Raw genomic sequence first — 27,649 nt, forward strand, 5'->3', positions numbered from 1 at the left:
CCCCAAGTGGCTGCAACCAGTCAGAGCTGAATTGATCTCATCTGAATGGGGCTCCTCCTGGGTCTCCCACATGGGTGCAGGAGCCAAGGGCTTGAACTGTCTTCTGTTGTTTTCCCAGGCATAAGAAAGGAGCTGGAAAAGAGGTGGAGCAGCCGGGATAGGAATTAGTACCTATATGGTATGCTGGCACCACAGGACAGTGGATTAACCTACTGTGGTGATGTGCTAGCCCCTTAATTTTTGAAGTTTTTTTTTCTGTTTGTTTTTTAATTTGTGAGATAGTTACAGAAAAGGAGGGGGAGGAGAGAGCTAGATCTTCATTTCCCAAGTGGTTACAGTGGCTGAGGCTGTGCGTGGCTGAAGCTGGGAGCTTCATGAGCTCCCGTGTGGGTAGAGCGGCCCGAGCACTTGGGGCACCAGTGCCACTTTCCCAGATACATTAGCAGGATGCTGGATAGGAAGTGAAGCAGCCAGGATTTGAATCATCTGCTCGTGTTGGAGGTGGTACCTAATCCATGATGCCACAGTGCCAGCCCCAGTTCTGGGGTTCTTTTCTGGAGTCCTCTGAACTCCTGAGTGAGCTGTTCTGTGCCCCAGGAGTCACTGCCCTTATGGGAGCAGTGAAAGGTTCCCTTCCCAGGCTGCAACTCAGGAACTCAGTGCCAGAACCTGTAATTTGCCTACACCCCGTTTCCTGCAAGTTGCCTCGTGTCCCATGATTATGGCAGAGCAGACATTTGCATGGAAGTGGATTGGGAATGTCTAATGATTTGGTAACTCAGGTGAGGGGAGATGGAAGTCTGCTTATACTAATGGTTTTTGTTCAAACCTGCCAAGTTTGCCCACAACTGGACACTAACTACTTAAGCCAACCAATGAAGAAACAGATTTTTTTTAGAAGATTTATATATTTGATAAGCAAATGGCTGCAGTGGTCCGAGCTGTCTGTGCTTGGGCTGAAGCCACAAGTCTGGAGCTTCTTCCAAGTTTCTCATGTGGATGCAGGAGCCCAGCACATGGGACATCTTCCACTACTCTCCCTGGTGCATCAGCAGGGAGCCAGATTGGAAATGGAGCAGCCAGGACTGGAACCAGTGCTCATCTGGGTTGCTGCTATTGCAGGTAGCAACTTAATGTGCTACAACACAACATACTGGGGCATTCTCTAAAATGCCCCAGTATTTGCATTTTAGAGAAGTTGTGTTTGGGAACATGAGACTAATAGCCTGGACTAATTTTCTGGTGAGACTTTGATTTGTACATGTACTGTGCCACCCAGTTCCTTTGTTCATCCCCATCGTCTGATAAGTGCTTTAGGGTGCAGAGTCCTGTGGTAGATGAGCCAGTGTTCCTGCCTTCTGTTTAGTGAGTGCACCCCCTGGTGCTGCACTCCCCTGCACACCCTCGGTTCCTGGGACCTTCATGGGACCCAGACACGTTACTGATGGACAGATACAGGCTTGACAGCTCAGTGTACCTTTGGAGAGCCTTAGGTTCTAGCAAAACCTTCAAGAGCAGATGCTCCATTGTGATTGCAGGGAACCCACCTTTTGGGGTGGCCGTGCATCCAGCCAGTCCCGTGCTGCACAGCATTGCCGAGAACCATTCTTGTCAGTGGTCTTATTTTTTCAAGGACTTGAACTTGAAGCTTGTGTGAGGGAGGTTAACTGTCTTTGAAGTCTTCTGTTCCTGAATAGGCCCCTGGGGAATTGCCTCTGTATCTTTCTCACAGTTTGTGTTACTACAGGATTCTGGCTATTCAGAACTGCTGGATTCGTTTCAGGATTCCATTCTGTATCTCGATGTCCCTTGTGTTCCATTGTGAAATGGCTTATATCGCTGACAGTGAAAGCTGTTAGGCAAAAGGGTGAAAAGTTGCACTTTTTATTTATTCAGAAGGCCAGCGAAAGCTCTTCCATGCCCTGGAAATGTCCTTTTGTGACTTTCAAGCCATGCTGTTGCCTTAGAATAACCAACCAAAGATTAATGCTGGTGTCTATTAATTATTTGTAGTGATGACACATTTGAGGATCTGTTAGTAGTTCTTGGAGCAGTCCTTATTGGTGGCAGTAAGACTCAAGCCCCGAGTCGCATCCAGTGCCCTGCTCTGCCTTTTCTGCGTTGCTCTTGACCCCGGCCCCATGTGTACGTGTGTTAGATTCCGCATCTCTTAAATCATATTTCAAATACTGTGTTGATGTCTAACTGGCTGAGATTTCCCTGTCCAGATGCAAGGGGGCATTCTGCCTCGATGTAATTCGGCATTCTGGCATAAGAATATTGAGTACTGGGCGAAAAAGAACAAAATTTCCCTCAGAAATGGTTAAGAGTAGGACCAGCGTGATAGCTTAATTGGCTAATCACAGGTGCCAGGACTTCAAAAAGGCATCAGTTCAAGTCCCAACTGCTCCACTTCCCATCCAGCTCCCTGCTTGTGGCCTGGGAAAGCAGTCGAGGACGACCCAATGCCTTGGGACTCTGCACCCACATGGGAGAACTAGATGAAGCTCCTGGCTCCTAGCTTTGGATTGGCTCAGTTCTGGCCATTATGGCCATTTGAGGACCGACTAAATGGATGGAAGACCTTTCTCTGTCTCTCCTTTTCTCTGTAAATCTGCCTAATAATTAATAAATAATGAAATAGTTAAGAGTAATACTAATTATTTTGCTCATTCAAGTACATTATGTTCGTAATGCCCTATCATAGCTGGTATAACAAAGTAATAAAACTTTATTATTTGAAGGACAGATCTGAGAAAACCTCAGTCCCGGAAATTGAACACACCTCATTCTTCCCCTCCTTGCTTCCCTGCTTTCTCTCTGTTTTCATCAGTTGTGTCTTGGTCGGCGTAATTAGCGTTTTCCGAGTGCACACCCAGCAATAGTACAGGAAAAAGAAATAAGCATATGTAAATTAGTTTGAGCCAATCTCATTTGATAAATAACCTTGCAGGTCTCTAAATCTCCTGTACTGGTCAGTTTAAAGTGTATTGAACGGAAACCCAAGATTTTCTTTCTCTGTGTGAGTTGGTCACTGTTAATGTTTCAGGCGACAATAACTACTACCTTCCAGATGTCCCGGTGGTAGTGCTCAGAAAGTAGATGGTGTTTGTGAAGGCCAGCTATTTTCTTGGGGAAGTAGAGTGTAGGTGAGGATGGGGGGTGGTCAGTGTTGTGATGCTTACCCCTGGCTCACAACAGGGGGCGCCGTCTTCAGTACCTTGAGATAAAGCTCATTCAGCTAGTAAGGCTGTTGCATTCCCTTCGTGCCCAATGTGTTGGCAGCTGTGTAATGAGAAATCACTTCTCCTCTGAGGCAGTTGTCGCAGTTCTCATTGTACTTCTTTTATTCGTTTATTTGCTATGGGGTAGTCATTCTAAGGAAGATTTTTGGAGAAATCAGAGTTTTGCCTTGTTCTGATCAGTTCCTGCTCTTTGGAGACATGGGAGTGGATAAGCAGCAGTGGCACAGAGCACTGAGGGTCCAGTGTGGTTTCCTTTCTTCTTTTTTGTTTTTTCTAAGATTTAGTTTTTTTTATTGAAAAGGCAGATTTACAGAGAGAGGAGAGACAAAGGAAGATCTTCCACCCCCTGGCCCACTCTCCGAGTGAGCCGCAATGGCTGGAAATGAGCCAATCCAAAGAGCCAGGAGTCAGGAGCCTCTTCCAGGTCTCCAAGTGGGTACAGGGTCCCAAGGCTTTGGCCCATCCTCAACTGCTTCCCCAGGCCACAAGCAGGGAGCTGGATGGGAAGTGGAGCTGCCGGGACACAAACCGGTGCCCTGGCGGATGTAAGGCAAGGACTTTAGCTAATGGGCCATCACACCAGACCCGAGAGCCCAGGTTTCATAGTTACTGCGTCAGAGTGGGAAGTCCTGGTATGCTGTTTATAGCTGTATGGGACATCAGGAAGGCCATTTGGTTTTACTGGGCCCCGTTGTTTACCTGTCAAATAGGTATTTCCTGGTAATTTTGTGAGGGTTAATTGAATAACTAGGCGTACACTTAGAGATTATAGTCATTGTATGTAACATTTGGCCAAGTAGTTCTTAACAACTGTTATAAACCAAGAAAGGAATATGGCACATAAAGCTGCTACCTGTGACACTGGTATCCCAAGTGGGTAACAGTTTGTGTCCTAGCTGCTCCACTTTGGGTCCAGTTCACTACTGATGGCCTGGGGGAGATCAGATGGAAGCTTCTCGCTTTTAGGTGGCCATGTCCTGGTCAATGTGGCCACGTGGCGAGTGAACCAGTGAATGGAAGAGATCTGTGTTTCTCCCTTTTTCTCTTTCCAATAAATAAATCTTAAAAAAAAGAAAAGAAAGTAAAGGAACTGTATGCCTCTTCATCTTGCAGATTGAGAGGAGCTCAGTATATATTCCAGGAAGAAGGCTCATGCCTGCTTTATCAGATGAGGTCATGGCCTTCGTCTAGACCTCTTTGTGCAGATGGAAGCAGTGAACTGGAGTATTTACACTTGGGGGCACGCAGGGTTTGTGAGGTGGACCCCATGTGCTTTAGAAGGCCAGTTTTCTGAAAGAAGACAAGGAAAAATCATGGTTTTTCAGAAGGGTAGAAAGGAGGCAAGTGACATGACTAATGACAGTGGCAAGGGGCCACAGGGCGCCTCATGTGTCCTCAGTAGCTCGGACCTAGTCCATGTCCACAGGACCGTAGTGCTACAGCACCGGGCACGTGATACCCAGGAACTGGGCAGCCATGGGTACACCTGACACCAAACGCGGTAGCTGCCAGGCTTGCTCTGCGAGGTATGTTGTAAGTCTGGTGCTGGAGCCCCCGGTTTTTCCTCAGTGTCAGCACAAATCCTTGTTTATTAAAGATTTAGCTTGAAGGAAATTTTAATTAATTGCAGGTGCAGCCGATCCTGGCCCGGGAAGCTGCTGTGCCGTGTTGCCGTGAATGGCCTTCATGCGCCTGTGCTGCGCGCGGCTCTCCTGTGGCTGACAGTGTGATTTATGACTGTTGTTTTTCTGCCCGTCCACTGTTTGCCCTCTAGGAGGGATTGGTCTCCTGAGCCTCCGTAATCACAGCAGCACTCTCTCCGACATCTTGTAATGACAACAGCACTGCCTTCAGTAAGGCAGGCTAATTGCAGATGCACCCTATTAATTGCAAAAACTAGGCGAGGTTACATATTTTACAAGCTTTTAATTTGAAACCACCCGAGATGATTTGTCTTAAGTGTTTGGATAGAGACGTCCATAATATTCAGCAAGCCACTGTTACTCAAACTCTGATCTGGGCACTTCCAGAGTTCTGAGACTGAATCAGGTGACCACAGATAGTCCCCGTGTGTTCTTACCCAGTGCCCAATTGGAGGTTACGGGAACGTTGGAATGTATGCCTTGTGGATTTTTTTCCTCCATTAAAAAAAAATTTTAATTCTTACTTTTTGTTTTGTTTCGTTTCTCCAGGATTTATTTGTTTATTTGAAACGGTTACAGAGAAAGGGAGCGAGAGGAAGATCTTTGGACCACTGGTTCACTCCCCAAGTGGCTGCAGTGGTCATGGCTGAGCCAGGCTGAAGCCTGCAGCCAGAAACTTCAGCTGTCTCCCAGGTGGGTGACAGGGGCCCAGTCCTTGGACCGTCTGCCACTGCTTCTTTCCAGGGCCTGTAGCAGAGCTGCATTGGAAGTGGAGCAACTGTGGGCCCAGCAAATCCTCACTTTGCAAGCACCGGGATCCCACATAGGTGCCAGTTTGTATCCCAACAGCTCCACTTCCCATCCAGCTTCCTGCTTGTGGCCTGGGAAAGCAGTTGAGGATGGGCCCAAAGCTTGAGACCCTGCACCCACATGGGAGGCTTGGAAGAAATTCCTGGCTCCTGTCTTCAGATTGGCTCTGGGTTGGCTCAGCTCTGGCCTTTGTGGGTATTTGAGGAGTGAACCAGCAGATGGAAGATCTTCCTTTCTGTTTCCTCTCTCTGTAAATCTGCCTTTCCAATAAAAATAAATAAATGAAAGGAAAGGGAGCTGCCAGGATTTTGAGCTCATATGAGATTCCAGCATTGCACGTAGTGGCCTAAGCCACTGTGCTACAACACCAGCACTTCATTTCTTTAGGCCTTGCCTTTCTTCTCTGGGTCCCAGCAGCTGAGCAGAGGCTGGGGACGAGGGGGGTGGAAGTGAGCCCTGAGAGCACCTGTCACATATCTTTATGGCTGTGCACCCTACATTGGTCATGAGGTTGGGAGTTGGGGGATGGTTAAGCCAGGTGTGGCCTTCAGCACACAGGTATTATTGTGCAGGCCCTGAGCTTTGGGAATGGGAACAGGGTGTTAAAGCGCAGCTGTCGGGCCCGGCGGCGTGGCCTAGCGGCTAAAGTCCTCGCCTTGAATGCCCTGGGATCCCATATGGGCGCCGGTTCTAATCCCGGCAGCTCCACTTCCCATCCAGCTCCCTGCTTGTGGCCTGGGAAAGCAGTTGAGGACGGCACAATGCATTGGGACCCTGCACCTGCGTGGGAGACCCGGAAGAGGTTCCTGGTTCCTGGCTTCGGATCGGCGCACACCGGCCCGTTGCGGCTCACTTGGGGAGTGAATCATCGGACGGAAGATCTTCCTCTCTATCTCTCCTCCTCTCTGTATATCTGACTTTGTAATAAAAATAAATCTTTAAAAAAAAAAAAGAAGCAGCTGTCACCTGTTGACCCTTTCTTAGACACAAGGTGTTTGATCGCAAGGCAAGTGTATTGTGACCTCAGAAATGACAGTTCCCTATCTGTTTTGCTCCTTCAGAAGTTTCCTAGCCTTTGCTCTACTCTTCTTTAGACCCTATTAAAAAATGTTCTAGTCCCAGTTCTTAGCAATGGTATTAATAAAATTACCGTTTTGGAAGCCATTGGATTTGACCGAACTGTGTGAGATGACCACAATCACGTTGGTTATGTTAGTGGGCTTCCGAAATACCTAGCCATTGTGTTCCTGTAAAAAGCATTACTAGATTAATGAGTTGGTGGATTTTATCTGTGAAGTAATGTCTCCCTAGTTAGGAGGCATGCAGGCACAGGGGGTCGTGTGCAGTGCTGTCAGTTTTGGAAATAGGGTTGCATTAGCCTGAGAACGATTCTGGGACAGTTTTAAGTACCAGGCTTTCTTCCTACTCTGGGTCTCTTGGACTTTTGGTGGGAAGAGCATAACCTCTCTCTTCAGGGTCTTCAGTGTTGGTCTGTTCAGTTCATCTTCTATTTCTTTGGTGAATTTTGGTAATTTTCTAATGATAAAGTCCCCTGGGTCTGGGGTGTGTGGGTGGGGTTGGTAGCCCGTCTGCCTTTCCTGTACCAGGGGCCATGCTCCTCTGCCCTAGGCTAGCCCGTCTGCCTTTCCTGTACCAGGGGCCATGCTCCTCTGCCCTAGGCTAGCCCGTCTGCCTTTCCTGTACCAGGGGCCATGCTCCTCTGCCCTAGGCTAGCCCGTCTGCCTTTCCTGTACCAGGGGCCATGCTCCTCTGCCCTAGCCTAGCCCATCTGCCTTCCCTACACCAGGGGTGATGCTCCTCTGCCCTAGGCTAACCCATCGGCCTTCCCTGCACCAGGGGCCATGCTCCATGGCCTGTTCTCAGGCCCAGCAGCTGAGGCTGGACCAGGGCTAAGTCTGCATGAGTTGGTTTATTGGGTTTGTCTTTTCAGTGATGTTTGCTGGGTTTTTTTTAATTAGGTTTTTTTTCTTTGTGCTACTTTCTTCTTCTTCTTCTTCTTATTATTATTATCTTATTACTGCTTTCATTTCCTTTTTTCAGGTGCTTGAGTTCACTTGCTTGCTGATTGGGACCCTAGTGTTTGTAAACAAAGAGTTATTTGTGTAGTCGCACATTATACTGGTGACCAGAGATGGAGGACTTGTACTTCTAGGTGTCCTCAGGCTTTTAGTCTTCCATTCCCTCTGAGAGAGCTTCCTGTGCCATCAAGTTCTTTGCTTTGTGGGTTCATTGCTCTTCTTTAGTGTGTTGACCTCCTTAAATTAAATCATCTCTCTTTCCGGCTGTTTCCTTGGTCTGATATTTGTATTGCTGATTCCCCCCTGCCACCTTTCTGGTTACATTTCCTTGAAGAGCTCAGCTGTGTCTGCTGCCCTGTCCTGGGCCAGTGGGCTTGGAGCAGGAGCCTGGGCTGGCTGGCTTCCTTGGAGGACAGACCTCTTCCTTCTACCTTGGCTGGTCTCCTTATTCCCATTGTTGTTGTGATTTAAAGCCTAACAAGGATGGACGTAAGCAATGTTTTTAGAAAAAGAAGACAAAAATGAACTAATTGCTTACGTAATACAGCTTTTTATCTCTTTAAAAAACAGCTTTATTTGAGGCAGAGTTACAGAGAGAGACAGAAAGATCTTCCATCTGCTGGTTCAACTCCCAAATGGCCACAAGAGACAAAGCTGGCCAGGGCCAAAGCCAGGAGCCAGGAATTCTCTCCAGGTGTCCCACATGGGTGGCAGGGACCCAAGCATTTGGGCCATCTTTCATTGCTTTACCGGGTGCATTAGCAGGGAGTTGGAGTGAAAGTGGAGTGGCAGGACTCAAGTCGTTGCCCATTTAGCATTTCAGCATTGTAGGGGCTGACTTTTTCTGCTAGTCTCTAATCTCTCTTTCTCTTTTTTACACTTGATCTTAGCCAAAAGGCCGAGAAGTGATTTCTCGCTTTTTTTAAGCCCTGGCCTCCTCACCCTAAGTAGTGATCATACTGTTACATATTTGCTACCTTACCCTTGAATGAAGTTTTAAGTGCATGTCCAGTGTTGATCAGGTATAATTAGGCTTACACATTTTCTGTTTGTCTTCTTGTAAAGTGATTTTTGATTGCATCACGATAAGGGCTTTGTTTTAAGTCATGCTCATTTAATCTCATTTCTATTTAAAACTAACTTTCCTGGTTCATGGTTTTAGGAGAAACTAGTTCGAGATATTGCTCACTGTCATGGGATTCTGATCACTTCTTACTCCTACATCCGACTGATGCAAGATGATATTAGCAGGCACAACTGGCACTATGTGATCTTGGATGAAGGACACAAAATTCGGAATCCAAACGCTGCTGTCACCCTTGCCTGCAAGCAGGTATGACTTCAGTAACAAAGGTTTCCAGGCAGATGCTAGAATTTTTATTTGGGAATGAGCAGTCAGCTTTTAGTAAGACATCTCAGTTGAGTGTTTTCCTGGGCCTTTGTGTGAGGAATTTATAATACATGTTTTCCTTAATGCAGCAAGTTCTTTTTTTTTTTTTTTTTTTTTTTAAAGATTTATTTACTTCTATTACAAAGTCAGATATACAGAGAGGAGGAGAGACAGAGGGGAAGATCTTCTGTCCGATGATTCACTCCCCAAGTGAGCGCAACGGCCGGTGCTGTGCTGATCCAAAGCCGGGAACCAGGAACCTCTTCTGGGTCTCCCATGCGGTGCAGGGTCCCAGTGCATTGTGCCATCCTCGACTACTTTCCCAGGCCACAAGCAGGGAGCTGGATGGAAAGTGGAGCTGCCGGGATTAGAACCGGCGCCCACATGGGATCCCAGGGCATTCAAGGCGAGGACTTTAGCCTCTAGGCCACGCTGCTGGGCCCAGCAAGTTCTTTTATTCCTGCTGTGAGTCATGGTGGTTCCCATCCCTTCTGGTAAGGACCAGTTGTTAGAATGGTGCCAGTGCATCTCTAATCCCTAGTGCCAGCCTACACAGTGAGCAGACTCCCTGACCCCTGGAGTCACCTGTGCACAGGGAGAAGCCTGTCATTGCCCATGATGTCTGCTGCTCCGAGCGGGCCAGCATGGGCATTGTCTGGTGATGCTGTGGGAGGTGTGGGGTGGAAGGGTGGTTTCAATAAGGAGGCTTTCATCTCACCCAACAGTTCCGCACCCCACACCGCATCATCCTGTCCGGCTCGCCAATGCAGAACAACCTCCGGGAGCTGTGGTCCCTCTTCGACTTCATCTTCCCCGGGAAGCTGGGCACCCTGCCTGTGTTCATGGAGCAGTTCTCAGTGCCCATCACCATGGGGGGCTACTCCAATGCCTCCCCAGTGCAGGTAACGTGGAGGGCCTGGGGGTATTCCAGATGGAGAAGATGCTGGTTGGCTCTTTCAGAGGGCCAGCCATATGGATCCCTCTGGCTTGATGGTTCAGATATTCCCACGGAAGGTTTTAAGCCGTGCATTTTACTCAAAGGAAAGCCCCAGAGTGAAGCCTCGCCTTGCGTGAGGTAAAGAGGGCAGCTTTGGCCTTGCTTGTTCCGTGGTTGTTTCTGTCTGATAAGAAGTTAGAGGGGTCACGTGACCAGAAGAGGGCATCAGTCCTGGACAGCGTGTACCATACTGCACCCTGGGCTGCTAGTACTGTGCCTCGGCAGGGTAAGGGAGACGCTTAGGGAATGGGCATGAGGTGGGGCCCAGGTGTGGCCCTCAGCCTGATTCTGGGAAAAAGGCCACCGAGTGAGATCAGTGATGTGGGTGCAGCCGTGTTCCATGGGTGTGGGTGGTGCTGAGCCAAAGATGCCCGTGTGACAGCTGGGGACATGGACAGTGAGACAGTGGTGCCCTAGGAGGGCAGGGGCTGCAAGGGGTTCTGGGAAGAATGTTGGGACTCTGGGTTGCAGGGCGCTTCCAGGGGAGGTGGGCACGGCGGGGGAATGGAGCCCTGAGGGCCTTGGCCTGGGCTTGAGGACAGGGTGGGGACCAGGTGCATTTCAGGGAGAATCAACAGGGTGTACAGGTCCCAGGTGCAGTGAAGGGAGTGTATGGGGTGGGGGAGCTCAGTGCAGCCGACCTCTGAGGCCTAGCTCCAGGCAGCAGGGTGGATGGGTTTGTCACAGTCAGGACCTTCAGAGGGCAGCTCGGGTGTTGGCGGTGTGAGGCCTTTTGGGGCAGCCGCCAGCCTTGGGGGAGGCAAGGTTTCTGTGTTCGCACCCCCCTCATGTGGGCCATGGCCCAGCTAGGAATAAAGCCTCCCACCCGAAGAGATGCCACCCCATGCTCTACGTGTTTTGCAGTAACTTGTATTTAAATAGGAAAAGCATCCTAAACCTTCAGCCTCAGAAAATTGCTCAAAAACCAAAAAATGTTTAATACCTTTTAGTCTTGACTGAATGATTTTCAAATTTTATTTATAAGGAGATTGGTTTCCTTGAAAGGCAGAGTACAGAGAGAGAAAAGACACGCTTCTGTCCTCTGGTTCACTCCCTAGATGTTCACATGGCTGGGACTAGGCCAGGCCGAAGCCAGAGGCCAGGAACTCCATCAGGATCTCCCACGTGGGTGGCAGGGGCCCCTGTCCTCTATGGCCTTTGCAGGAACAGTGGCAACGAGCTGGGTTAGAATTGGAACAGTGCCTCATAGGATGCTTATTAGGAAACATCACCACAAACTTAAGCGCCAAACATAGTGGGTCATACAGCAGGTCTTTATTTGTGTGGAGGGAAATGGCTGCACAGAGAGGCAGAAGCAGAGAGAAGAATGAAGGGAGCGTTTTTATAGCATAGGGGTAGATATTGGTAGTATGGGCCTGCAGTGGATTGGTAGACTTGGTTGGTAGGTGGGGGCCAGGGATTTGGGGCCTCAAGGGATTGGTGGACAGGGCCGTCAGGTTCAGTGCCACAAGGCTACAGCAGATTGGATTGGTGGACACTAGGGTTATGCAGATTGGCGGAAACAAAATTGGGTGCAGAACTAAAGAGCACAAGACTTACAGAAATGAAACTGAAGCCTAAGGGAAGCAAATATTTAAAGCCATGCTGGGTCCTGGCAGGGGTCCTGTCGGTCTTCAGGGCCAGGGCTTGAGCCACTCCTCACAGTGCTGACGTTGCAAGCAGCAGCCTAGCGTGCTGCACCACAGTGCTGGCTCCAGAATAAATGTATATTTTCATTGTCACTATTCTTTCTAGTTCAGAAATTTTATTCTAATAGCTATAATTCAGTGCTTGTCGAATTGAAAACTAAAAACAGCCAGAACACTTGCTTATTATATTGAAAATGTTAAGAGGTTTCAGATGCCACATAAAACAGTTCCTGAGTTTTCCATCAAGGTAAATCTAACAGCTCCAGCTTCAGCGTTTACATCATAGTTTTCCACCACAGACACTGAGCCTTGAGTGTTCTGGAAGCCGTGGTATTACCCGCATCCCACTTGGTGAGGCCTGTGTTTACATGCCGGTGTCCACGTTGAAGTCTATAGTGGAGATGGTGTCGCAGTTTCACTTGGCCTCAGCTTGCACAGAATTATCATCTTCCCTGTGCATCCAGGCTCACTGTGGGGATGCATGCTTCCTGCTCACCGGACAGGCCCTTGCAGAGGTTTGTGGAGGTGTCCCCAGTGCTGTGGACACGAGGAAGCTGTGGTGACCACAGAGGCCTCTGCGGAGGCTGCCCAGAGTGACTTTAATTAACTTTTGTCAGGCTCTATTCCTGTAAGTCCCTTCGGTCCTTTAGTTACACTTTTTTCTTTTCTTTTTTTTTTTTTTTGCCCCCCCCCCCCCCCCCCCCGCCAAATACAAAGCTTTCCAGCTGGAGATGATTGCAAACCAAACTGAAAGTTGCACAGACTAGCTGAAAGCTCCCTGGTGCTGCCCACAGATCCACCAACTCGGAGCATTTTGCCAGTATTGTTTCTGCCCTTGCCACCTCCTCCTCCTTCTCTGATGACACAGGTTCGATGCACATGGATTCCTCTTGTCTTCTGAACACGTCCTGAAAAGTGAGCACTGTAAACCTCAGAGTCAGGGGGACATGGAACGTTGGTGGGATTCTGTTACCGAATCTCTAGTCACGGATGCCCTGCCAGTAGTTATGGAAGCTTCTGGGCCCCCGGAGTCCTGCCTCTGATCCTTCTTTGGCCTTTCGTGACCCCAACTTTTCCTGTGAGGCTGTCATAGGCCTGCTTGCCCCATTGTCAGTGATGTTGGGTCTGATGGCTTGGGAAAGTTTTTGGGACAGGTTTTTTAAAATTAACTTTAAAAATGTATTTATTTGAAAGGAAGTGTTAGGAGAGAGAGAGAGACGTCTTTGTCATCTCACATCATTGCCCCAAATGACCGCAGTGGCTGGAGCTGGGCTGACCTGAAGCCAGGAGCTTATTTTAGATCTCCCACATGGGTACAGGGGCCAAAGGATTGGGGCCATCCTCTGCTGCTTTCCCAGGCACATTAGCAGGGAGTTGGATCAGAAGTGGAGCAGCTGAGACTCAGACTGGCATCTAGATGGGGTGCAGGCATTGCAGGCAGAGGTTTTACTTGTTAGACCAATAGCACCAGATTGCTAAACTGCACCATGAACACATCTCTGGAATCAGGAAGTCCCTTGTGAAGACATGCTGGGAAACCTGTAACTGCACCAAGGCCCCCATGGCCACAGCAGCTTCCTCATGTCCAGCAGCATGGGGCACCTCAGTGAACCTCTGCAAGGGCCTTTCTGATGAGCTGGAAGTACAAATCCTCACAGGGAGCCCGGCTACACAGCCCTCATCTCACAGCTTCTAACACAGACAGGCTAGGGCTACGCCCTTCCAGGACCCCACCCAGCGAGGGAGCGGGTCCTCCCCGAGCAGCAGAGGCTGTGTTCCAGGACCCCCGGTGCATGCCGGAAACCATGGAGCACAGTGTCCTGTGTGCCAACTCTGTAATGTCATCCTTGGCCACCTAGCAATGGAGACAGTGATGAGGAACTTGGGCGCCCTGGGCCAGGAGCCCTGGTGGGACCTCACACGATTTAGTCACACTCCTCAGCATGGCATGCAGTTGAAGACTTACGAGTTGTTTCTGGAGTTTCTCATTTGACGTCTGCACTGCAATTGGCTGTGGAATATTGAGGATGGGGCGGGAGTGGGGAGGGTAGGCCGCCATCCTTATTTTCGTCTGTAAGGATGGTGAGGTTCTGGGGAGAGGTGGTTATATTTGCTCTGCCATGTACTGTTGGATGCTGGGAAGATGGCTTGTCTGCAGGTGCTCACGGATTTAGCCTGGCAGGAGGAGCTGGAGCCAGAAGTTTCCAATTCCATCAGAAGGAGGGTAGAGGCAATGTGATAAATAAATAGGGTCCCAGTGCAGGGCGACAAGGGAGGCACCCACTGTCTGCTTCTAGGAGAAGAGGTGACGGAGCCAGGGACCCACAAAGCCACGGAGGGGAAGGGGAGAACATCACCATGCAGAGCAGGGCCTGTCTCGGGTGACTGTGCAGCATAGACAGGAAGCATCTGGTCAGCCTCACTTCACAGTGAAGTTACAGACCCAGTGCTTTGCAGCCCGCCTGAGAGCACTGCTCTGCAGGTGGAAGAAGTCGGGTGAGCCGGCTGAGCCGCGTGGCGCCGGAGCACCTGGCCTGTGTTCCTAGCTCTGGGCTCCAGCCCTCCAGCCCCAGCCTTGTCCTTTGGGGGAAGGAACCAGGGATTGGGAGAGATCTCTTGCTGATTTTTTTTTCCTGTTTTTAAAACAGGTAAGTTTTGGTGCAGAAATTTTTAATTTTCTATTTTTTCTTTTCTTTTCAAAGATTTATTTATTTTTATTACAAAGTCAGATACACAGAGAGGAGGAGAGACAGAGAGGAAGATCTTCCGTCCGATTATTCACTCCCCAAGTGACCACAACGGCCGGTGTACGCTGATCCGAAGCTGGAAACCAGGAACCTCTTCCAGGTCTCCCACGCGGGTGCAGGGTCCCAAAGCTTTGGGCCGTCCTCGACTGCTTTCCCAGGCCACAAGCAGGGAGCTGGATGGGAAGTGGAGCTGCCGGGATAAGAACCGGCGCCCATATGGGATCCCAGGGCGTTCAAGGCGAGGACTTTAGCCGCTAGGCCACGCCGCCGGGCCTGAAATTTTTAATTTTCTATGTGATATTATTTATGTAGTTGAGAGGGATGCATGCCCAGGTGGACCCCTACCTAGGGTGAGGAGGTTCAGGTATGGAGGAAAGTGGGTGGGACAGATGTTTCAGTTTTTTTGTTTTGTTTTCTCCTCTGTGCACAGGGGAGGAGAGGGAGGTGTCCGCTTCTTGCTGTCAAACGGCATCAGCATCTGGGCAAAACTTTATGTCTGGAAGTCCATATGTATCTTGCTCATAAAATGACGTATATGTACATTTCATCTTAGTTTTTGTTTTTGCTGTGTAATTTTTTTTAAGTTGAATTTTTCTGTGTGTCTTATGGTAAATCTCTTAGTATTTGTTTTGAAGTTAACTTTCTTATATTTAAATTACAGTTGAAATTTTCTTTTTCTATGAAATGACAACTAGTTAAGTGATTAAGTCTCTGGGTTGTTTCTGGGGCCCCAGGGCTGCCGCAGGCACGCTGCTGTCTCCACGGCCTCGCCCTGCTGGCCATCTGCTGGGCTCTCAGGGCAGCAGTCCAGTACGCCTTCCCTTTCGCTTTGATCTCAGTCTTGCCAAGTAGCTTTCGTAGCCTTGGAGGATACAGAATTATCAACAGAGACCCGTGGGAAAGCAGTTTGCCTCCTAGAAGGTGATGAAGAGTCGAACAAGTGTGTGTGTTAGGGTTTACCTGTGTGATCGTAATCACAGCAGAGAAGGAGGAGGCACAGAGTTCCCGCCTGTTCCTTTGGTTGTTAGTGAGATGGGTTGTTTTAACTGATGGTATTGTGATGAGGGCCACCCCTCCTGAAGTGCATAGGACCATATTGTTGTTTTCCCAAACCATTTTCCAACCAGTTTTATAGCACGCTGGTCATTTGGAATCATTGGAGTGATCCGCTCGCTCCCTTCTCTGATTAAAGGTGAAAACTGCTTACAAGTGCGCCTGTGTCTTACGAGACACCATCAACCCGTACCTGCTGCGGAGGATGAAATCAGATGTCAAGATGAGCCTTTCTTTGCCAGACAAAAACGAACAGGTGTGTAAGGCCCAGTGCCACGTCTCCCTCAGCCCCGTCTGCCTGTGCACATTGCACTCGGAGCCTGCTGTACTATGGTTCTGGGTTTGGGACCTAGCATGTTTGTGCTCCCAGCACTCAGCGTTCCTTGAAGGGAGAATCATCCCAGATGAGATGAGTTCAGCAGATGTCAGGTGCTACTAGGTGCTGGGAACCCTGGGAACAGGTCAGAAGGTTGGGGATTACCAAGGGCAGGGACTCCAGGAAGTGGGCCTCTCAGAATGGTCCAGAAGGTGCAGAGTGAACAGTATGGCCAGGAGGAAATGTGTGCCAGAGGACCGACAACAGTGCTTCGGTCCACCAGAAACCAGCAGGGAAGCCAGCATGGCTGAGGTTGGAAGCCTGGGCGGGGAGGGGAGTGGTGAGGAGGTTGGGGAGTTGCTGGCTGGAGGGCAGGTCAGGAGGGCCTGCTGACCCGGGGATGGGGATCCAGAGCCAAGGGCCCAGGCCTGAGGCTGAGGTGTTGAGAGGGTCATCCTTTTCCTTTCTGTCCTGCGGTTGCATCTTAATCTGGTAAGAGCCTATCCATTCTGCCCAGCACTGCTGATAAACGCAGAAAGAGCCATGGGGTGCCTGCAAGGACATCTGTGAGAAAGCGACTGCCAGGGAAGACACAGTCAAAGCCATGTGCTCCGGTGGAGGAAGAAGGGGGTTGGGAGTAGGGACACTGGCCAGCGCGTGCTGTGGGGTCGTCATCCCCACTGAGCTGGAGAAGGGGAGCTGTGGTTGGAGATGGATCTGATAAGCTTGGGACCCATGCCAGGTGACTTGGAAAGGGAGAATTCCAAATGGAGCTACTCAGGTTTGGACCTGGATGAGCACGCCAGGGCTGGAGTGGGCATGGTCTCTGCATCCAGCTGCTGCACTTGCTGTGAACAGGAAGCCAGACTTCCCATCCTGCTGGACACTGGGATGCCCTGAGGTGTGGATGGACAAGGGACAGAGGGGCTAGTGTGAGGCTGGGCTGTGCTCCTCTGCAGCCATGGCTTGTGCTCTTCCATCATTCCAGTGACAAGTACCTTACCAAAGCTACAAATGCTGTGCTCTTGGGATTAGCAAATTCAGTTGATGTTTTATTTTCTTCTAATTTTTCTTTTAAAAATATACTCCCCCCCAATAGGTCTTATTTTGCCGTCTCACAGATGAGCAACATAAAGTCTACCAGAATTTTATCGATTCCAAAGAAGTGTACGCCATCCTTAATGGAGAGATGCAGGTTAGTGCAGGAACAGAAGCTGGAGGGATGAACCAAGGACCTGGGAAGGTAAAGTGGGAGGGAAATGCATTTCTGGAATGTTCCAGGCTCTTCGGGAAATGTCATCTTGGCTCACTCACGCGTGGTCCCACATAGGAGGTGTGAGACACAGCTTACATGTTGAAGAAGTTAAGGTGCTGAGTTGGGTGATTGGGGGAAGGTTGCAAAGCCATGTGCTGTGGAGCTGAAACCCAGATGCAGGGCCAAAGGGCTGTGGAGTTCTGCTACTCTCGAGTGTCTTATCTGGTGCGTGGGTGGGTGTGGGGTACATGGCTGGGCTTTCCTGGCAGTGAGGCCATGTTTATTCATTCTGAGAGTTCCTAGGTCTCATCAGTTTCCCAAGGGAGTCTGGGGTTCCCATGAGCATCTGTGAACCCCTGTGGACTGGGAACCCGACGTGCCTCTGGCTCAGCTGCCCCCCTCCAGTCCTCATTATTCACGGGGAGAGGAGGCTGCTCGTGCTCTCTCTGTGCCCCCAAGCCTTGTGCCCCCGCTTGTGGCGAGGCCTGGACAGTATTTTCTCAGAAGAGCCCTGTCGGAGACCTCATGTGACTATGACAGTGTTTGGCGCCTTGCAGACCTGTCCCACTGCTTTGTGTCCCAGGCCAAGAGTTCGCTGTGACCCCTATGAAGGCATCACAGTGAGACCCTTCACTGAATCGGAAGCCTGGACAGGAGTAAGAGGACCCAGGTTATATCTGAGCGTGCTCCCTTTGGCCTGATATGTGACACGGTGCGCTTGTGTCTGGGCTTTGGTGGAGGCCAGCTCTGGACAGTAGGATCTGCTGTGGTGAAACATGCAGAAGCTGGAGGTCTCAGGCGAGATGGATGTGGGCAGACCCAGACCGCTGCAACGAGCAGGCCCCCGAAGCAGCATCGTCTCCGTACATTATTCTGGGAGTAGTGACAGTCTAGCTGTGGTCACTATGCAGCATGAAATGAGCCCTGTCTGCTTAGTAAGGTCCGTGGTGGGATTGTGCTCAACATGGAGTCTAAGCACGTCAGTATCCTTTGTGTCCTGGTGATTGGAGTGGCAGAGTCCAGTGCTGGGGTCTGGCCCGCTTTGCTCTCACTCTGGGCACAGCTGTTGCTGCCCCGTGGACTCAGGAGTCCACTTGCGTGTTGGACCCTCCTGCAGCAGGTACATGCCGCTTGTCCTCACCTCTGTGCGTGTGGCTCCACTCTGTCCGTATAGAGGCACATATGGGTAGCACTGTGCTCTGACACGCACACCAGCCGGAACCCGCACTTAAAGGAAGATGAGGGATGGATGCAGGTGACCTGGCTGCCTGTACTCACCCCATTGGGGTGCGTGAGCTGCCTCAGCTTCCAGCTTATTCGTGGTCCCAGGGAGTGCTAGACTTCTTCACTCCTCATGTCCTTTCACTCCCTCTGGCCCCCAGGGTGGCTGACTGGAAGACAGACCGGACTGGTGGTTTTGCTTGTCTAGCAGCGGCGACAAAGGGAGAAGAAACAGCAGGATGATTATTGAGCATATGTTTTATGTAGCCTAACTAAGATATTTTACTATGTATTCAGAATTGCAAAGTGACTAGTGAGATACTTTCCTTGTGTTTGTCCTAAGTTGTGGAGGTTGGGAGTGTGTTTTCTAGCTGCAGCTCCTGTCCGTTTGGCCCCAGCACACTTTTGTGCTCAGAGCTGCAGGTGGCCGGGAACCACTATCTGGGCAGCACAGCTCCAGGTGGGGGAGTGTAAGACAGAGAGAGAGAGGACTCTCTGGGGACTTTTTTTTTTTTTTAATTGGAAGGGCAGATTTACAGAGTGAAGGTGAGACAGAGAGGAAGATCTTCTGTCTGCTGGTTCACTCCCCAAGTGGTTGCAGAGGCTGGAACTGAGCCTATCCAAAACCAGGAGCCAGGAACTTTTTCTGGGTCTGCCACATGGGTGCAGGGTCCCAAGGCTTTGGGCTGTCCTCAAATGCTTTCCCAGGCCACAGGGAGCTGGATGGGAAGTAGAGCAGCTAGGACACGAATTGGCGCCCATATGGCATGTTTGTGCATACAAGGTGAGGATTTAACCACTGAGCCATCGCACTGGGCCCTCTTTGGGGACTTTTGATGGCATTACTGATTGGTTTAGATCTATTATTTGCCTGGCTGCCCTTTTTTTTTTTTTTTAAATAAACTACTGTGCCCTTTAATTGTTATCTTTGTCTGTGATTTCCGCTTTTTGATGTGTTTTTATACCATTGGGCTGGATTTCAGGTGCACCCTGCAGGCTGAGGAAGAGCCCCATTCCTACAGTTTGTTTAACGCCGTCCTGCCAGGCCTGCCAGGCCTGCCAGGCCGAGCCTGGCTGGTGCAGGGTGGTGGTGGTGGGGCCTCCCAGGTCTCCCACACCTGCTACTGCTTGCACTGTCCTGTACCCTCCCATCTGTGCATTTCTCATGCAGAGGTGTTTTCTGAAGTGACAGTAAGTCCTGCACAGTGGAGCCTCTCCCTCTGGCTTGTGCAGGGAACTGCAGATCTCCTGGGGAGACATGCAGGAATGTGACCTTGAAGTGCAACTGGCAACAGTTTCCCCAAACTTAATTTGCTTTGGCATTTCTGATTTAAACATGAGTTAACAATTGACCGCGAGCCTGTCGACAAAGCTCAGTCCACCCAGATCTTTTTGTTGTAGCAGGGAAAGAAGATGTGTCCAAGCTAATTTCTTGTAGCTCCAACTTTAAAGGAAACCTAAGCAGCTGATAGGGAACTCCTCTGTCGCACACCGAGCAGGTGCCTTACCTGCCTCCCGGAATCTGAGCGCAGGCCTTGTGCACCCTAGATCTTCTCTGGACTCATCGCCCTCCGCAAAATCTGCAACCACCCTGATCTCTTCTCGGGGGGCCCCAAGAACTGCAGCAGTCTCCCGTATGACGGACTTGAGGAAGAGCAGTTCGGGTACTGGAAACGCTCTGGGAAGATGATTGTTGTTGAGTCGTTGTTGAAAATCTGGCACAAGCAGGGCCAGCGAGTGTTGCTATTCTCCCAGTCAAGACAGGTGAGCAAGTGGGCTGGCCCTTGGGTCAGAGTCGGGCTTGTTTGCTCCAGAGCTGGGGCACAGGGTGGCAGCCTGCCATCTTCGCATGAGTTTTGCTTCTCCCTAAGCAATGGTGTCTGCAGGTGTTTGGCCTGCTTACCCTTGGAATCTGGTGTGCAGATAGACGAGTTTGGGCCTGAGCTCAGGCCGTTTCTAACAGCTATAAGACTTAGCCATAAAGAAATACCACTGATGGTCCTCTGGGAGTTAGGGTTCCATGCAGCCTGCTGGGGAAGCTTGCCCTGGGCTGGGAGGCCCTCATGAGTAGTACGCTCATGGGCCAACCCCTGCCTGTCCCCATGTAGATGTTGCACATCCTCGAGGCATTCCTCAGAGCCCGGAAGTATTCCTATCTCAAGATGGATGGTACCACGACTGTGGCGTCGAGACAGCCCTTGATTACCCAGTTCAATGAGGTAATGTGCACACGGAGCAGCAGAGTCCTGTGGTGGGGCTGGCTGCGGGGAAACGGGCTGCTTGGCTTGGCTGATGTGCACGTTGAGATCAGGGAGTGCGTGTGTGTGGGTATGGGAATTTGTTAAGCAAAGGTTTGATACCTCTCTATTTCAAATACTGCTAATAGGTTCCTACCAGCTCTGACGGCCATATCACCCCTTGGCAGTGTGGGGGCCAGTGTGGGACAGAGGTGCAGAGTTGTGTTGTGTGTTTTGCCTCTAGGATGCATCCATATTTGTGTTTCTTTTGACGACGCGCGTGGGCGGGCTGGGAGTCAACCTGACTGGAGCCAACAGAGTCATCATCTACGACCCAGACTGGAACCCGAGCACCGACACGCAGGTCTGGTTTCTGTGGCACTGAAGAGCACATTTGGAGTGTGGGTCTGTGGCAGGCTTGAGTGATGGTCAGCCCCAGACGGGCAGGTGGGCCTGTAGTGTGGTTGCTGTGTGCCCTTGCCGGCAGCAGACTAGAGCCCTTGGTGAGTGAGCCCTTGGTATGCTGGGTTCGGTTTGGGCTTGAAGACCTCTAGGTGTCTCATTTCATCTTTGCCACCTGACTGTATGTTGGCCTTGATAGTCCTGGTCATCATATGAGTAGGTGTCATTATCATTCTCAATTTTGGCTTCACAGCAGAGTTCTCCCTCACTGTGCTGTCTCCGCTGTAGGCCCGGGAGCGTGCCTGGAGAATAGGCCAGAAGAAGCAGGTGACCGTGTACCGGCTGCTGACTGCTGGCACCATTGAAGAGAAGATCTACCACCGGTCAGTGTGCCCGCGGGGCAAGAAGGGCTTGTCTAAGCGCGATCTAAACAGTCCGCATCTCTCATAGTGGTTGCTGTCACTTGGGAGATACAAGTTTTTGTTGTTCTTGTGTATTTTGTTCTCCACTAAAGCAAGTGTAGATGGGTTCTTGTTGATTTTCAAACATCGCTTCAAGCCTGATGTTTTCTGCACCGTTTTGTACTTTGAGAACTGCCTACGTGTGATCTTTATGCTAGTTCCCGTCTGAAGGAAACGTTCCCGCCTGCTCTAGTTGTAAGATGTGACAACCAGGGGCTGCACCTGGCGTTTGCATATGGCACATGGGTGTGGTCGTCTGGTGGCCCTTGGCTGCGGGCAGAGAGGCACCTTTGCCTGTCATTCTGTGGGACATCCTGGGCTCTGGGGCACGGGGACTGCCGAGTCCAGGCATTGCAGCCTCTCCTCTCCCCCTGCAAAGACTTGGTCTTGGGCTGTGCCCAGCTCCTCTGGGGTTGGGACCTCCCTGGTCCTGCTGCTAAAGCCAGGAGCCAGGAGCTCTTCTGAGTCTCCCACACAGATGCAGGGGCACAAGGACTCTGGGTCAACCTTCACTGCTTTCCCAGGCCATAAGCAAGGGGCTGGATGGGAAGTGGAACAGCTGGGACATGAATTGGTGTCTATAAGGAATGCCAGCACTTACTGCTGGGGGATTAGCCTGTTGAGCCACCATACTGACCGTGGTCTCTGGGTTCTTAAGGGTCTGTGCCAAATGGGCTGCAGATGGCGAGTATCCTGTGAGAGGAGTGTGCTCTCTCAGAGGCATGCTTGGCCTGAACATGCACGACTAGGAGGGCCCAGTGCTGCTCAGTGGAGGCACTGGTCCAGGGGATGATGGTTGGGCCCTGCAGGGGTCGCCAGGCAGGCGGGTCAGAGGGAAGGCAGAGCCTGCAGGTGGGCCCCGAGTGGGGAGAGGGGGTTGCTGGCTCCATGCAGCTCTGTGGGCCCCTGGGTCATGGGGCTGCATCTGAGAAGATGTCTTGGAGGATGGCAGAGCTCACTCGGTGCAAGCAGTGAGCAGCTGTTTCTGGTTTGGGTTCTGTGCCCTGTGGGGTCCCGCTGAAGTCTTCGGGGCTGCCTCGGTTGTAATCTTCCAAGGCTAAATGTTGGGGCCGTCACCTGTGCAGCTGTAGTTATCCGTCTTGGCTGTGGCTTGAGGACTGGTTTTGAGGGAGAGCTAATCAGAATTTGAGGGAGGCCAGCTTTGTTTCTGTCATCTCAGGCAAATCTTCAAGCAGTTTCTGACGAACAGAGTGCTGAAGGACCCGAAGCAAAGGCGGTTCTTCAAGTCCAACGACCTGTATGAGCTGTTCACCCTGAGCAGTCCCGACGCGGCCCAGAGCACCGAGACGAGCGCCATCTTTGCAGGTACTGCGTCGGCTCGTGGGAAGCCCCGGCCCCCCGGGATGGTGTTCCTGCTCATGACACTCTGTACTTCCCCCTCGGCAGGAACCGGTTCAGACGTGCAGACCCCCAGGCGCCCCTTAAAACGCAAGAGTCGGCCAGCCTTGGGGACAGACCAGGACGCCCCCAAATGCAGAACGTTCCTGCAGCCCAGTCCATTGCCAGAGGGTGCTGCGTTGCCCGCAGAGAAGCCTGCAGGGACTGGGGCAGAAGTGCACACCGTGGCTTCCGATGAGGGCGGGTCAGCGAAAGGTGACCCGCACACCAGTGCCAGCGTAACTCCCTGTGGTGACAGGATGGCAGAAGAGGGGCTTGTGGCGTCTGGACCAGAGGACTCTGAGGTGGCCAGCGGCAGTGGGAAACATCAGAATGCTCTGGGAAGCAGCCAGACCTCCTCCGGGCTGTGCGCCGAGGGGAGTGGAGACACCAAGTCGGACCTGTCCTCCAAAACCAAAGGCTCTCAGGCTGAGCTGCTGTGGGAGAACGAAAGACCAGAAACTGTTTTCTCTAAGCACAAGTCAAAAACCAAGCATCAGACTGGGGCAGCAGAGGAGACCCCCGAGCAACATGAGACGCCAAAGCCGAAGGCGAAGAGCCACAGGCCCCACCGGGACGCCAAGTTCGAGGGCACTCGGATCTCCCACCTGGTGAAGCAGAGGCGCTACCACCAGCAGGACGGTGGCGACACGGATGAGGCTGCGCACCGCAGCACTGACGACTACGTGCTGGAGAAGCTCTTCAGGAAGTCAGGTAGCCTGCTGGCCTGCCTGCGCTGCCATTAACAATGTCCGTACCCCGCTTCTCTGAGGCTCCCAAAAGCTTGGCAGTCTGTAGTACTTGACCGAGCCCACTAGTAGGCGGTTGTGAACTGCTTTAGGTAGGGGGAGTTCTTATTCAGAGTGCTTGGCCTTGGGGAGAGGTAGTATAGCTGACAGCTGCTGTGAGAGGGGAAGTCCAGGCAAGTATAGCTCAGGGTCCTGGAGCGCAGAATACCTGCACAACTCGAGCACTGCCCCAGTGAGCAGGTGAGCCAGAGGTGGACAGACAGAGGGACCTGCCATGTGCCGGTTCACTCCTGGGAGCCAGGAGCTCACACGGGTGGCAGGGCTGCAGCTGGATGGAGTCAGGGAGAGACAAGCCTCGAACCTGATCATTCCAGGAAGGGATGCGGTGTCCCTAGTGACCTGACTGCTGTGTCCCATTCCTGCCAAAGCTTCCAGTTAGCCTGGTCAGATAGGGCTGTCGATTTGTCCCATGGGAAGAGTTCAGGCTTCAGGAAGTGAGCTGGGATCACACAGAGAATGCTGCTAGGTCTTGCACGTGCTGGCATTTGCTTTAAGGTCACACGTAGGCTTACAGGTTTCGTCTAGAGTGCAAAGTCTGGGGCTGTGATGACTCCTGACTCTGGTGCCGGCTGCTGTGGCATCCAGCTGCGTTCCGCAGGGGACCCCGGGAGGTCTGCACTGGGCTCTCATTTGCACCCTCTCGTGTCGGCTCCAGCCAGCCTTGTCTCCCTGGGTGCTTGGCTCAGCTTTCCCAACACAGAGGCCGCTGAGGCCCCGACTCGCAGCTCCCTTTGGTGTCACAGCCTACATATCCGAGAACTGTAATAACCCCAAACACAGGAAGCGTACAGAAAAGTAAGACACGCTGTGATCCAGGTGGTCCAGCCGGGCACCTGAGGGGCAGGGCCGAGGCCGGCCACGAGAAGCAGATGGACAGCCTGGGTTCTTGCGTGTGCAGATCTTTCGGGAACAAAGGTGACCACACTCACCCTGGCAGCAGGGTTTTGTTTCAAGGTCATTTGTAGTTTTTTTTTCCTCCACTAGGCTAATCCTGGCAGGCTATCTTTTTATGATTTCTTTCAGTGCACTAGGCTCTTGGCTCACTGAGTGACTCACGGCCTGCTCTCCAGCTTTTATACTTTGTCACGTTCTGCCTTACACTTCGCCTATGTTGTTTTGGTAGGGTTTTTTCTCAGCTGTTTTCTTTGGGTAGGTAAGTGCTTTTTTTTTTTTTTTTTTTTTTGCTTAGAAATTTAATCCATGTATTTTCATTCATTCATTTGTATTGATACACATATGCAAGGCTGGGAACCTTGTGCTGCTCATTGCATGAAGTGATTTTTATTGTTCTTTTGATGATTACCTTCTAGAAATTCTAGTTTGGCTGTCTTTAGAGAGTTTCCTGTGGGCTTTTGTGTCCCCGCTTGGTCATATGGAGGCTGGAAGAGTAAAGGTTGGGTTGGCGTGTTGGTTGGGGGTATGGCCCGGGAAGGCTGACTCGACTGTGCCCACCTTTGGGTCACGTCCACGAGCCTCCTGGTCCTCCCAGCCACTGCCACGGTGTGTTCCTGTCTGCTGAGAAGGGAACATGTTCTGCACATGCACTGAGATGTCCCCCTTTGTTTCCATCTTTGCTAGGGGGTGTACACAGTGTCATGAGGCATGATGCCATCATGGACGGGGCCAGCCCCGACTACGTGCTGGTGGAGGCCGAAGCCAACCGGGTGGCCCAGGACGCCCTCAAAGCCCTGAGGCTCTCCCGGCAGCGGTGTCTGGGTGCTGGGTCAGGAGTTCCCACCTGGACCGGCCACAGGGGAGCGTCAGGGGCACCGGCAGGAGTAAGGTAAGAGACCAATGCTGCCCTGCTCACCAGCTGGCCAGAAGGCCAAGGTAGAGGTCGGGCTAGGGTTTCGAACTCGTCAGGGCTTTGTAGCTGTACCTTCTTCCCCGCTCGCTTCCCTAGCTTTCCAAGGCTGGCTTTCTGGGGAGGAAGTGACAGATTTTGAATGAGAAATGACAGTGCAAAAAGCAGAGATGTGTAAAAATGGCTTAGTCAGAGTAAGATGGCTATGGGTGACCCTGTGCTAACTTATAGGCCCTCTGCAGTTAGAGGGTGGTTCCCAGCGGGTCTGCATGAAGATGTGCGTCTGATGTGGGCTGCAAGAGGCATGTGTGCACGGGGTAGGGCGGAAGCTGCAGAGAGGCACCTGTCCCTGGGTGGGATGGGGCTGGGCGCGAAGTGGGCGTCTTGCCCTCATGGTCTCAGAAAGCCCTGTTAATGACGAAGGACACGTGTGCTTTGTCTCCTTCTGCAGGAGCAGGTTTGGACAGAAGAGGAATTCTCACCTACCTGTGCAGCGTGCCGTGGAGAAATGCCAGGTAACAGGGGAGCCAGTGTGCTGCTCACGCATGAGAGTAGTTTGACCGAGTGGTGGGGAAGTGGCACCTGTGTTTGGTTGTGAAGAGAACAATCATGCAGGCACGACCCACTTTCAGAAAGATGGGGTCTCACCCCAGGATCCCCAGCAGGTACCTGCCACCCTCGGTTCATAAGTACAGGGCTGGGTGTCCGACGCCGTACAGCTGGCTAGGCCTAGTCGGGGGCCAGCTTCCTGGAGGAACACCGCAGAGCCCAACATGAACGTTGGCTGTGACTCATGGCTGCCAGGGCCACGAGCCCCCTCTCCCTGCCGTGTGCACCGGTCAGCCCTCTTTGGTCTGTCTGGATATGACTTAACTGCAATACACCAGGGTCCCCACCGCAGCCTCTCATTTGAGAGCAGTGTCAACACGTCAGGCAGGATGAGCGCCTCTGACTGCCGTCCGTAGGGGATCGTGGTGAGCTGAAGAAGCTTGCCTGAGGTGGAAGGAAGAGGGGAGAGAGGAGACGGAGGAGGAGGGCTCTGCTGCTGCTGCTCACCCAGCAGGGGCCACGGGCCTCTGTGTGGGAGCAGGGTCAGGTGCTGGCAGCCCAGGGCTTCCCTGGAGCCCTGCAGGGAGGCCCCCTGCTTCTCAGTGGGGCCAGAGGGACGGCCAGCTTCCCTTTGCTCTTACTCACTTGTGCAGAAATGGCCCTCAGCTGGGGGTTTGACTGTCTTCTCACCTTCCCCATTGGCCCGACCACCCGGCACGCAGTCTCTGAGTGGCCCTTCAGGTTCGTGGGGCGGGGACTAGAGAGCATGTGCCCACGCAGCGGCCTTCTTTCCCCAGGATGGTGTCACAGTGCCGGAGGGGAAGGACCGAGGCTCTGGACACTTCAGCGGACATGGAGAGGAAGTCGAGTCTTCCTCCGTTGCGCCTTCCTCATCTTCACTGTTGGCCAAGATGCGAGCGAGAAACCACCTAATTGTGCCGGAGCGGCTGGAGAGCGAGGACAGACATGTCCCGGGTGCCGCCGCCCCGGCCCCCAGCGCCACGGAGCACGATGAGCTGCTGGTGGAGGTGAGGAACTTCGTGGCCTTCCAGGCCCGCGTGGACGGCCAGGCCAGCACTCAGGAGATCCTGAGGGAGTTTGAATCCAGGCTGTCGGCATCGCAGTCCTGTGTCTTCCGGGAACTGCTGAGGAATCTCTGCACTTTCCATCGAACGCCGGGAGGCGAGGGCATTTGGAAGCTCAAGCCCCAGTACTGCTGAGCAGCCTCCCTGCCCAGGCCACCAGCCTGCTGGGCCGGTGGTACGGCCAGTCGCGTTTACTCAGAATGATGTGTCTACCTCACAGTCCCAGCTCCAAGGAAGGAGACACCTGCCCACCTGGCTGGCTCTGCCCAACAGCCCGAGAAGGTGCCTGAACGCATATTGCCAGCATTGCACCCAGTGGTAGCTCCTGGGGCACTGCTGTCAGGGAGTGCGTGTCATGGACATGCGTGCTGAAGCCTCAAGAATTCATTCCATGGTGCTAACACATGTCTTCCCCTCAGCTGGGCCTGCACAGTAAATCAGCTCGCCAGGATCGGCTAGCAGCAGCGTGATGCACAGCTCTCAGAACTGGACGATCATGTCACTCGCCACGCCAAGTCGCTTTTGTTCCCTTTCAGGTC

General features: G+C 51.9%; 1 protein-coding gene across 3 annotated transcripts in view; it reads left to right on the forward strand.

The window, feature by feature from the left end:
* Positions 1-27,415, forward strand: part of ERCC6 (ERCC excision repair 6, chromatin remodeling factor) — a 65,927-nt gene extending 38,512 nt beyond the window's left edge. For all 3 annotated transcript variants that reach the window (XM_004583321.2, XM_058671906.1, XM_058671907.1), the window contains 13 exons: positions 8,900-9,070; positions 9,853-10,029; positions 15,713-15,829; positions 16,989-17,084; positions 19,914-20,129; positions 20,474-20,584; positions 20,847-20,966; positions 21,293-21,387; positions 22,646-22,791; positions 22,873-23,577; positions 25,251-25,455; positions 25,928-25,991; positions 26,823-27,415. In XM_004583321.2, coding sequence (XP_004583378.2) covers positions 8,900-9,070; positions 9,853-10,029; positions 15,713-15,829; positions 16,989-17,084; positions 19,914-20,129; positions 20,474-20,584; positions 20,847-20,966; positions 21,293-21,387; positions 22,646-22,791; positions 22,873-23,577; positions 25,251-25,455; positions 25,928-25,991; positions 26,823-27,245 — 2,646 coding nt within the window. In that variant the 3' untranslated portion in view covers positions 27,246-27,415. The remainder of the gene's footprint in view (positions 1-8,899; positions 9,071-9,852; positions 10,030-15,712; positions 15,830-16,988; positions 17,085-19,913; positions 20,130-20,473; positions 20,585-20,846; positions 20,967-21,292; positions 21,388-22,645; positions 22,792-22,872; positions 23,578-25,250; positions 25,456-25,927; positions 25,992-26,822) is intronic.
* Positions 27,416-27,649: the final 234 nt, after the last annotated feature.

The sequence above is a fragment of the Ochotona princeps genome, chromosome 13 (genome assembly GCF_030435755.1).
Source record: "Ochotona princeps isolate mOchPri1 chromosome 13, mOchPri1.hap1, whole genome shotgun sequence".
Classification (NCBI taxonomy): Eukaryota; Metazoa; Chordata; class Mammalia; order Lagomorpha; family Ochotonidae; genus Ochotona; species Ochotona princeps.